Below are 12,142 nucleotides of genomic sequence, written 5' to 3'. Positions count from 1 at the left end.
GTCCTGTTACTTTCTAAACATCTGCAGCCCCTTTTGCTCAGGTGTTATTTCTGGAGCAGACAGCTTTTAGGAGCTTTACTACCTTTATCTATCTAGATGCTTTACTATCTTTAGGACGTTTTTAACAGTAGAAAATAAATGATGACTTTGGAAAATGAAAAACTCTTTCTGAATGCTCTGAAGACAAAATTATGCCATTGCTACATTACACATTCACAACTCACTTTTTTTGAAGCCTCTTTGTACTTCTGGTTTAGTTCTTTAACCAGTAAAGAAATTTGCAGTTTAAGAAATAGTTAACATCCTCCAGTACCCGTGTTTCTCTGACTATGGCTATTCTGCTGCATTCCCATCAGAATGCCTTGGCTCCAGGGACCACACCAGTACTTCAGGTCCTCCATTTTGTTGTCTAGGTTTCTTCTGTCAGTTTTCAAAAATCTAAGTCAGAAGAAAGCTCCTCAAGACATGCAATTTACTTGCTAACTGTACTACCCGACAGCTGGTGTCACTTGACACCTAGTACTTCATGTCCACCCTTCTGCTTTCTCATACTCATCTATCCAGTACTGTATTACTACTCCCCAGATCTGTTCCTTTCTCCAGAAGTAGAGGCTGCACAAATTACTTCCCCTTTTCTCTCTGTTTCAGTTAAAGCTCTTTGTGCTAACACTACTGCCAGGACGTAGTATCACCAAGGAGACTCCATGAATACCTCAATGGGAAAATATCCCAGTGGACTCCTGACAGCAACAGTTTAATACACATACTGATCTTCACTGTTTTGTCACACCTTTGATTTCCTTTTCCTGGGACTAAAATTCCAGTGAATTCCCCAAACCTCTGCTTCTCTGTTATCTCAGGTCACATTTTTTAGCAAGAACCCAGTGTATCATTAGTCCCAACGCAGAGTGCAACCCCATTACTACGACGATATCCTTATTCTCTGCAGGGCTGCCAGTCCCTTGCCAAATCCAGTACTTCCTCTTCTACTTGGGGCAGTCTCATTTCGTTTGCTCTGACATTTCTTTGTGCTTTGCTTATTCCTAGCTCTGCAATGAACATGCCTCTCACTTTCCATTTTTCCTTTATTATTATTTACAGCTACTTACAGCAGCTACACCTTGCATTCACCTATTTACATTGAAAAATATGAAATGGAAAATTCCCTTCCACAGGTAATTCTCAGGCTCTCCTGCAGATTCCGAGTACTCCTTTCAGCACCCTTTCCACCAGCATAGCAGATTTCTGCTTCCAGCTTCATCTGTGTTTGAGTAATCATTTTTATGAGTTCTACCAGACAGGATTTTATTTAAACAATATATTCTTGGAAGGAAAAACAGATGCTGTAACATCAGTCTACTTCAGCCATCAGCGTTCACTTCAGATGCATTTAAGATTCACAGTGACTGTGGATTACTGATGCCTACAACAAACTGCCCCATAAATAATTACTCTGGCCCACAGCCTGCTCCTCGTGGTGCTGCTTCCTTCCCAGTATTTCTGGAAGTAGTTTTGGCAGTAGGCCACTTCCAGGTCCATGATGTTGCAATGGTTGTACATCAGGTTACTTAAATTTCTGGGGAGGGTCATGTAGCATGGTACCTACAACCAGAACGACTTAATGACCCCTAATCCCCAGGCCTAGACCAAACTGAGGAGCTCTGGGGAAAAATGAATTCTTTTTTTTCTGTGATGGCCACAACCCGCAGCTATGCTGCATTTTCATCCAAGAATTCCTCAGACTCGGGCCAGGAACATTTTCTAACAATCACCTATTTATTTCTAGCTTTTGGCCTTCTCCCTGCAAATTCAGTGCTCACACTTCCAACAGACCTCCTGAGCATGCGCAATGCATCTTTTCCAACACATAGGAACACAAAATATGGCCTTCATTCACTGTGGGAAAAGGCAATATAGCCCTCTTCTTTACAAAAATTGAGTTACAGAGCACATGGACACACACTGCCATTCAAAAGCCTCCAAACTACATATACAATCAGTTTCATCTGCTCAACCATTTCTGCTATTGGTAAAAGGCTAGCCATGCACTATGCCTACATGGCTTGCTTTCATTGATAGGGTGTCTGCTTTTACTTGAGAGCAATCAGGTTATACAGAGAGTTCCCTGGAAAAGCCAACTATTCTCTCTTAAGACTACTAAAAGCCAGGGAGCTCTGTCTCTGACCTACGTCATTGTACCATCTGTCTCCCAGGGCTTAAGCTATATGGCAAATAGATTACTATTGGTAATTTACATATCTTTAATTTTTCTTGGAGCCATTCCCTTAATACAAGCCAAATATTCACAAGTGATACAGTTAATAAGATTTTATAACTGGGTTATTGATATGTGAGGGAATCTTAATTCTGGAGATACTTAAAAAATTAGAATCAAAGATAAGTTCTGCTAATCAGTTTCTTTTTGCAAATGTTTTAATGCAGAGTCCCACTACAAACATGTTGATATTCCCAGCAATTACTTGCTTTGAAAGAATGCGTAGTTAATAGAAACTGATAGGAAATAAAGATAACTTTCAGTCATTCCTCCTATGTGGTAAGCTTAAAGAGTAAACTCAAACTTTTGTATGAGAACTAGAAATAAAATCTGTGAAAACTTTAAAATGAAGCTATTGATACTGGTAAAAAGGTCAAGCATTTGATCAGTTTACGTGACCATCTGATACTACCACATTTTGGTTAACAGTACTTCCTGAAATACAATAATCGGATAAAAGTGATAGATACAGGGGAGAAGACAATTCTCTAGAAGATCATTTAAGTTCAAAACAAAACAGCTACTGGGGGGGGCCTTTTCTACTTCTAAAAACTGAGGGGAAAACTCTCATTTGATAATTTCATTTTACTAATTTTCTTTTCCATTCAGCATAGACCTTGCTTTTACTTAATTTCTCAGCATTCTGTTATAACTTCTATCAGCATTAAAATACAAAATCTTACAGAGCAGCTGGAATGATAGGAAAGTCTCCAAGGATTTGTCCATATAAGAAAGTTACAAACACAGCTGTCCCAATATAGCTGCACAAACCAGCTCCCCAGAGGGGGCATTTTGATTTCTTATTTAGTATCTCAACAGAAAAAGCTGAAGTGGGAAGAAAAGGCACTCATTCCAAAATAGATATTCATACAAGGAACTAGTGAGTGCATCTATTTTTGTACAAAAGGTATTAAGTGAATACTAGGTTTAACAGGTATAAAACAAATAAATTCTAGTGCCTTAGAGGGAAAAGTCCTGTGACAAAAATCTCTGTACTCAGTGGGATAGAGCTGGGTATGGAAAGCTTAAAAATGCCATCAGAGAAAGGTCTGGATTTTTGTTTGCCTTTCTAGAAACGAGTTTCTAAAAATCCCTCTGTTACATCATAAATGTGTCCAGCCCATGGAGATTTTCTTCTTTTGGTTCCATAAAATCTGTAAGGGCTCTATCCATACTTTTCTAAATTCTTTGAAAAATAAACGCTTTTATTGCTGACCTCAGCTAGCCTTCCCTAACCAGCTATAATTTGTTTTCATGCTGAAAAGTCAATAGAGGGTTTAAATAATTATGATGTACTTAAATTCTCATGCTTCTTCCTCAAGACCAACTGCCTATGAAATTAGACCAATATAAGTTGCCACTACTGACTAGACTTTATTGGTCTGTTCTTGTGCTCTTTTTAGACACATCATTATCTTGCATGAGCTTACAGGTTTGTACTATGTGCACAGTTCAAATTGAAAATTAGGAGAAGCTCCATAGAGACAATTCAAATTATTACCACAAAACCCCTCAACATTCTTACCAAGTAATCTTTATGATGCAGACTACAGAAGCTGTGGAGAGAGTAAGCAATTGTTCTGACTGAGGTAGTTCCTGTGGAGATGTTATTACTGAAAAGCTTCTTGGTCATCAGAGCAGACAGGGGAAATCATATTTTATATGAGATACTACGAATGCATGTTATACCATGAACTTAAAAAAAAAAGTCCCTGCTGTTTTATTAAACAAACTAAAGTCCATACCATAGAGAAACCAGGAAGTTTGCAAAATCAGTTTTTCCCTCTTGTAAAATAAGCGGCCTGCTAACACAAAAAAGCCATCCCCTTTTCTTACGAAGCACGTGCATTTTCATTTGTAACAGGGTTCTTGTGACTTGTCAATACCTTTTCCAGCATATGCATTACGCCACTTATCAACTTAAACAGTGGGTCTGTTTTGAACATTGTTTTATGAAGCCTGAATATTCTGGCCCAGTCCTCACCTGATGCAGTGTAGAATAGTTCCACAGACATCCTACTCAGGATCTGGTAGGATGCATTCCAAGACATGCATTTTCAATTACTTCTTGTTCAATACAGTTACATATTTCTTAATGGTTCAATGTGTTAACCATATTTTACTTCTGAACTTCATTGTTGTTCTCTTCTGCCCTGTCTCTAAGTTCAGGTTCCTTACATCAGCCTTGGAAGATTCAGTGGGTCAACTTCTTTTCCATTAAACAATTATCTCACTATTTCAATAGCATGTAGTTTTAGAGTAAACTTAATAGTATTCATTACTGAAAGATGACGTTAGTTTGATGCTTAATTATAGCTCTCAGGCAATTCTTTAAAAATAACGTAATAAAAACATCAGCAAAACACCTTCAATAAAAAATAATTATAAAACATTTTACTATTGTTTTCAATTTGACCCTATCATCAAAGATGCAGAAGAAAATGGACCAGCTGGTTGTCACTTGCAGTATCTATCCGCTTTCACTTTTGCTCTCCTATATGGAAAGAGTAATGAAACAAGATTTAGATTAATACCAAATATGATTACCCCTGCGTGTTTTATTTGCCTTAAAGTGTTAAGGAAGCATTGAAAGCAATTTTTCTTAAACTTTACTTCAAAGCACATATAAGAGCCTAAGAACATTTTGGATTTATTAATTAACTTTGTTTTCTTAAGGAGCTAGAACTGCAATGTCTAAAGTTAACCTTGTCTTTCCCTTCAAATCATCATGAATTGCTTTTTGTCCACTCTGAGGAATGGAATTCAGATTCAGTGTGATTTCAAACTGACACTGAATCTGTGATGGCCCAGGAGTGTTCTCACATCACTTGCAATTATCAGAAATCGTCTTCTGCATTCCACCCACTGAATTAATGCAAATATTTATACTGTATACCAATACAAAAAATTTCAAAAATTCAAGACAGTTTCTATAGTCTCAGCTCGGGGGGGGGGGAAGATACATTTATTCCCACTAGACAACATGAAGATTGTTCCTAATAAATGCTATTTCTCTTTAAAACACAGCTTTCCCCTCTCAAAAATGTTCCGGTGCCATAGGTATTGAAAATGTTAATTAGCTTAATTTTTGTGATTAAAAAGATTCATCCCTCAACTCCTCTGTACTAAAGAAACTGAAAGACTTCCAAAAGAATTTGTTTCTGGGTAAATCCAAACCTGCAAACTTCAGCTAAAGAAGTGAAAATTCAGAACCAAAAAAAAGCCAACCCCAGAACTCAGGCAGAACACTGACCAGAGAGGAAATGCTCAACACCCCATCATCCTGAAATCTAGCTCTCTTTTGTACCCCAGGTTTACTGTAATTCATTCTTCCAGTAGTTTTTAAATCAGTGTATTATTTCTTGTACTTTTAAGTACCTGTCAAGCAGCATTTCATGAAAAGTGCCTTCTTTCCTGGCTTTTCTAAGGGCTTTTGTATCTTCTTTGCTTATTTTAAGCTTTTTGTCTTGAAAACTTTGGAATTTCTTTCTGTAAGGGAGGGAAAAAATGTAAAAAAGTGTAAGTCCTTTAAAGTTTTATGTTTCAATAAAACAACAGCTATGATAAGAGTCTTAACTTCTATTACACAGTAGATGACTGGCCTAATAAAATCCAGCAGACCGTCATGGTATCAAATATTGCACCAAGACTTCTGTAGGTGAAAACTACTCTGGGTTTTTTTGGTAGTCTAAGTGGGAATAAGCCCCAACATGATTAGCATGACATGATTTACAAGTTCTAAAGAGTCCCTTCAACTACTAGCATGATGAGTCAGGGGGTTAAAGTGTACTGGGTACAGGTGGCAAGGTGCTGGTAGTGGGGGAGCTGCAGGAGTGGCCTCTGTGAGAAAAGGCCAGGGGCTGCCCTGTGCTGGACATAGGTGGCTTCACAACAGACCCACTATAGGACACAGCTGAGTCCATCAGCAAAGCTGGTGGCACCTCTGTGAAAACATATTTAAGAAAGGGCAAAATGCCACACAGGCAGAAGAGAAGGGGGGAGAGGGGGTGAAGTGCAAAATGGCAGCATGACATCAAGGACAGAGAAGGAGAGGGAGGAGGTTCTTCAGGCGTTGGAGCAGATATTCTCTTCCAGCCCGTGGAGAGAACCATGCCAAAGCAGGGGAAAAGTGGGAGACGAAGAGTGGCAGAGAGAAACCACTATGTATTGACCCATACCTCCATCCTGCTTGAGGGAGCAGGTGGAGGAGTCTGGAGTGAAGCTGAGCTTGGGACACTGGGGAAGGAAAGGTGTTGTTTTTAATTTTTGTCTTTGTTTCTCACTACCCAAATCTACTTTAATGGGCAATAAATTTAATTAATTTTTTACAAGTTGAGTCTGTTTTGCCTATGACAGTAACTGGTACACAATCTCCCCATCTTTATCTCAACCCACAAGCTTTCTCATGCTATTTTCTTCCCTTGTTCTGCTGAGGAGAAAGCAAGTGAAAGGCTAGGTGAGAGTTTTGCCCCTCCACCAAAGGCGGCCCCAAAGAGAAGTGAAAAAGGGTACTTGAGCCTGTTAACAGCTCTAAACTACGTACACATAATTGATTTCACACTGTTTAACATTTCCTTTGTCTTCTTGTGGAACATCATCTTTCTTCTTAGCTTCTCTTTCAGCACAAGTACGAATCTAGTCATTGAGAGAGAAAAAAAAAAAAAAACAACCAAAACCAAAACCCCAAATCAGAAAATGCCAATTTTTTTAAAACCAGAAGTTACAGGTTAAAGACGACAACATATGCTTCATAACCGAACGAGAATTCACGGTGACTTTTTAAGTTCACAGCTTTCAAATTGGTTAATTCGCAACTAGACACAACTGCAATAAAAACAAGAGCTGCCTGAAGCATGGGAAATATTGAGTGTAATCCTTGATACTACTGTAAGACATAGTCCCCTCATCTCAAAGAAGCACCATTGATCTTAGTTTTAGCAGGGGTAAAATGCCTTTTTTCAGAGACTGACTTAAAAGTACTGCTCTGACTAGTAGACACCTATCTCTATTTGGAGGCACACATGTATTTTCCACATCCAGATAAAGTCAAGATAGTCTTTTTATATTCTTGTACTTAAAAGATCTCTCCTTCTGCATCATTCTGGTAAACCTTTCTCTGTCCCTGCTTCAGTCATCATTCATTCTTCTGTACCAAGCTGTTCAGAACTATCTGGAATATGACATAGACTGTCTTGCACCCCCAGTGTCTTGCCCTTCTGTAGTGGTAAAATACCTCCCTATCACTTGACAGCTTATAGAAAGCTATTGTAACTGTATTAACAAGAAATGTAGCACACAGACACCTGGTTGTTTGAATATCCATGACAAGCCTGTATTAATTGTAGAAGTTATAATTACCTTTATCATTTCTTCTTCCCCTGCTGTTTTGCTTTTGGCTTCTATGTCTCCCTCTTCATTACATCTAATAAAACGGCTATTTGCTGCTAGTAATGCCATTTTCTTCTGCAGAAATAATATAACATGTTGTTAGTACAAAGAGTTTGTATATAATCCTTGATTCATAACATTTATCCTTGACAATACACCAAAAAGCTATATAAATGCATTTTATTCTTTTATATATGGACACTTCAATAGCTAGCCAGCAGACTTGCCGGCTCCTTCATTCTTAAGATGCTTATAGCTGCCAAAATGCAGTAACTTGAAGTATTTTAAGAACTTCCAATTATAGTAAATGCAGAGTTGTGAAAACAGAAGATTAAAAGTTACAACATGAAAGAGACTGCAAAAGGCTTTTACTCCACAAAGAACATCAACGTAGATTAACTCAAAATACAGTCAAATGCTAGGAACATCAAACGAACTATTCCAAAGAGCTTACATCTTGGAAGACAGGTTCCCATTGCTCTCTTGATCCTATTGCATCTGAACGTCCAACAACAAGTCCATCTGAATTTATACCAAGGTATTTGCCATAACCAGACTTCAGAGCAATCCTCAAAGAGAAAATGCAGGAAAACAAAGAATGCTTTTAATTCAAGTAATTCACAATATCCAACACATCACAAAGACATTATTAGTAGACAATGTATTTCAAGATAATATCAAAACAGGTATTCACACCAGAAACAAAGATAACAAGTATCAAAGCTTGTAGCATTGTTGCAGTAATTACCTTGTATCAGACAACTTTACTGCTGTAAACTGTTCAGGAGGACTAGGGCCTTCATCATCTGAGGAATGATTTTTACATTAATTAGGTATGAAGTATTAAACATACAATATTTTAGCCTGTTAGTACTGCAATTTCAAAAACAATTAAACACCGGCCATTGCTAAATGCTATGGAAAGCTGCAACACTATTTCTTTAAAAATTCCTTTTTTGAATATCCACTTTTATAAAAGCAAGGAAGGTGCTCATTTACATTCATATATTTAGAGTGCTTAAAAGAAGACATAAAATAAAGACAAACCTTGTGTAAAGAAATTTATAGTTCAGAATGTTTTCCAATTCTCCAGGTAGCTTTGAAAACCTTAATCTCCTTGTGATGTTATTTTTTCTATAACAAAATTTATTATGGTTCAGCTATGGTAACATAACTCAGTATCCTAAAAGCTACTAGCCTCTCCATCCCTCAAAACCAAAATGAGATAGTATTGCCATCATTGCTTTGATCTCATGCTGGAGGTGAAACACACTGTCAGTGGTCTGGAACAGTCCTTTTCTGACTGATGGCTCTCAAATTCAAAGTAAGGACAAGCTGATTATCCCACCAAGTTAGCAGCCCACTTAAGCAGCAACAAAACAAGCATGTTAAGAAGAGGATGCAGCAGTAAGCCTTTAAACTCATCTGCCTTCAGTTTCACTCTTCAACTGACACCATAAAGACTTTATAGGATTTAATAAAAGTTATACTGCTTTTTATCCAGTAAGTGGTATGGCCTTTAACAGGTGATTATCTCCAATGCAGTTCAATTTATTGTACACATAAACCAGCAAGAAATTAGGTAAGTGAAACTGATTGGTAGTCATTAGGTTTAAGTCATCTGCATGCTATGGCTAGGATTATTGCATTATTTGTAATAAACAGCTTTTAGCTGTAAAACTGTTTGCCTTTAAGTGATGCTAGTTTTATGCCTTTTGTTACTGAAACTGCTTATTTCCAAATTTCCTGAAACAAACCTTTATGTGGTGCTCCAAGCGTAAACAAGCCGTTGTCAAGGGCATGGATGTAAGTACCTTTATCCATTTCTATAGCTATAGTTCCTGTAATTTCACCGAAATTACTGATAGCCCACCAGTTACCTAAAATACAAAACCATGACAGTTAATAGAGTAATTACAACTTCTGATTACAGTAGTTCAAGAAATGGTATTTCTGTGTCTTCTCCGAGATTTGAAATTCTAAAGATACAATTGCTATCTCAAGATCTTTGTGCGTTATTTTATAGTACAGAGCTAATTTAATGGTGTTGCTGCTGAATCAGGAAGTCCTGCTGTTCTACCCACCCTTCCATCCCTAGTTACAGGCTCCTGCGCTTCATCCCTTCTTTGTGTTAGTCCATAGAGAAAGTTGATCCATTCAGCTGATACAGCAAAGACACACCTTGCAAGGAAGTTTTTTGTTTTTTTTTTTTTTTTTCCTCTGGACCAGCCTCCTGCAGTTTTGGGGTCATAGCCAATTATTAGATTCTCCAACACAACAGAAACAGATAAATTATCTCATCTTGCTGTTAAATTACTTCATGTGAGCTGTAATCCTTGGACTTCAGTTGTTCAAGCCAATCTGTGTTTGAATATTTGAACCCCACAGGATTCGATCACAATTAAAGGTAGCCCTACTCACACGCATGAATTAGAATTATGACATTTATATTTTTTAAACAGTAAAATTTTCTCCCGGTATATTGTCTTGCAAATATTTTCTACCTGATTAAGACAATAACCATTTTTAATTAATCTGAATATGATGTCTTTTTTCCACATGGTAAATCTGGCAAGTCAGTCTGCCTTGAGCAGAAATATCTTCCCTTATCTTTATACAACACATGGAGCTAATTGACTTGTCCTATACAGTCAGGGCTCACAGATCCATGTATGAATTTTCCAAACCTCTCCCACTTTTTGGAAATCTGGCTAAACTGAAGAATATAAAACATCTGTAACATTCTTCTAGTGTAGGACACAACAGCCCATTTTCTCATATATCATAATTTGTTTTCACACAGGAACAACAATGACTTCCCCTTGCACTGCTTTAGCTTATGCCTATATACACATAATAGAAAATGACATTTATCTGGTAATGTGCGCTGTGCTACACTATACATCTACGTCTCTCATGACTTTGTTGTTATTTTTTAGCTATTTTTGTTTGTGAAGTGAACTGTGATTAGTTGAGGACATGACAGTACTGAAGGGCAACAGTCTGTCAAGTTACCGCTCATGACCATACATACCACGATCCTTCTATTTTATGAAAAAAGAAAAAGTAAAATTATGTTTTGTTACTGGTTAATGTTTGTGTCTTCAGTTTCAATTAACAGTAGCAAATTTATAATGTGAACACACCACAGCAGTCAAGCAAGTATGTCAAACTAAAAACAAGTAAACAAACTAATGAAGACTCTTCTCATTTTGAAAGGATTGAAGGTTTGCATGAACTAAAGAACCCAGTCAGCAAGTAACTAGTGGCAGAGTAAGAACAGGAAGCACAGGTGATCCAACCACTAATTTTCAAAACAATAGTAACAGAAGACTTAAGTTATTTACATAGAAATGCACTCATTAAATAACAGCATTGCAGCGCTAAAAAAAAAAGTCTCTCCTCCTGAAGCAAGTATCACTGGGGAAGAATAAAAAAAAAAAAAGAGATATTCAAGCTGATAAGTAGCTTGAGATTATGTAAGAGCATAGTCTAGCTAAAAAGGTGAGTGGAAAACCCATCCCATTGGTATTAGAAGTTCCATTTGGAAGATCCCAGCATACAAGCAACATGTTGGGAGAAACAGTTATAAATCTCTACAGGGACTACACTTAGTTTACAAAGCCCTACAGCAGTCTCTTCAGCTTCTGCTATCCCCTACAGTTTCCACACTATCACATTAATTCCTGGAAGGCGGCTCACCAACAATATCAAGTTGCTCTGCCGCATCCTCCTCCCTTTTCCTTTTCTTTTCCTTGTGCTTCTTCTTGCTGCAAAGGAAGACGCAAACAAGTTAGGTCGTGCCTGCGAGCCGGCCCTTCCACAGCGCGCTCTCACACGGCCTCGCTCCCGAGCCCCACCGCAGCGGGGCACTGACACCAGCCGGGAGAAAGGGGCTGACAACCGAAAACCCCTGCCCTCGCCGGCGTGCCCAGGCATACTCGCAGCCGGAGGGACGGGACGGCCTGGCCTGGCCCCAAACAAACCAGCCGCCGACGCGACCCCAAGGCAGCGGGGGAAGCCCAGCAGGAGCGCCGGACCCGAGGCACCGCCAAGCCGGCGGCACGGCGGCCGCCGCAGACGGGGAGGCCGGGGCCGGGGCCGGGGTGGTGGTGGCGGCAGGCAGCCCGCTCCTCACCTTTTCTCTTTCGCCCCTTTCAGGACGAGCTTGGTGGATTTAACGCAGGAATACTCCGCCATGTCGGACTACGGCAAACGCGGAAGGACACACGCGGCTCCGCCCCGCCGCGCGGACGGAAGCCCTGGAGCGACAAGCTTCGCCCGCCCTCGTTCCGTTATTTGCTGAGCATGCGCCCACGGCCCGGCTGCGGGGGGCGTAGGGGCTGCGCCAGCGCGCGCGCGCGCTGTGGGCCGCGTCCCGCGCGACCCGCTCAGGCCGGCGTTCCCTCATCTCACGTAGCGGGCCCTGGACGCAGAATTTGAGGGGAAAAGTAAAACAAGACAAGTTTAAAACTACGT

At 39.4% G+C, this 12,142-nt stretch overlaps 1 protein-coding gene across 1 annotated transcript; it reads right to left on the bottom strand.

The window, feature by feature from the left end:
* Window positions 1-2,415: 2,415 nt before the first annotated feature.
* On the bottom strand, window positions 2,416-11,954 carry FRG1 (FSHD region gene 1). Its single transcript, XM_069788867.1, has 9 exons — window positions 11,802-11,954; window positions 11,366-11,433; window positions 9,421-9,543; window positions 8,412-8,469; window positions 8,118-8,232; window positions 7,634-7,738; window positions 6,819-6,910; window positions 5,654-5,764; window positions 2,416-4,769 (listed from the first exon to the last, which is right to left on the bottom strand). Exons 1-9 carry the CDS (start codon window positions 11,861-11,863, stop codon window positions 4,733-4,735), a joined length of 771 nt encoding a protein of 256 aa, XP_069644968.1. The 5' UTR covers window positions 11,864-11,954; the 3' UTR covers window positions 2,416-4,732.
* Between the last annotated feature and the right edge of the window lie 188 nt (window positions 11,955-12,142).

The sequence above is a fragment of the Haliaeetus albicilla genome, chromosome 1 (assembly GCF_947461875.1).
Source record: "Haliaeetus albicilla chromosome 1, bHalAlb1.1, whole genome shotgun sequence".
Classification (NCBI taxonomy): Eukaryota; Metazoa; Chordata; class Aves; order Accipitriformes; family Accipitridae; genus Haliaeetus; species Haliaeetus albicilla.
This window is presented reverse-complemented; position numbering and strand designations above follow the sequence as displayed.

Bases quoted from the DNA above. Each gene is read 5' to 3' on its own strand.
- FRG1 (XM_069788867.1), bottom strand. From the start codon at position 11,863: ATGGCGGAGTATTCCTGCGTTAAATCCACCAAGCTCGTCCTGAAAGGG. The intron at 8,233-8,411 runs GTAATTACTGCA...TTTCTCTTTGAG, and splicing joins GTAAAGTTGTCTGATACAAG to GATTGCTCTGAAGTCTGGTT. The intron at 5,765-6,818 runs GTACGTAGTTTA...CCTCCCTTACAG, and splicing joins CAGTGTGAAATCAATTATGT to AAAGAAATTCCAAAGTTTTC.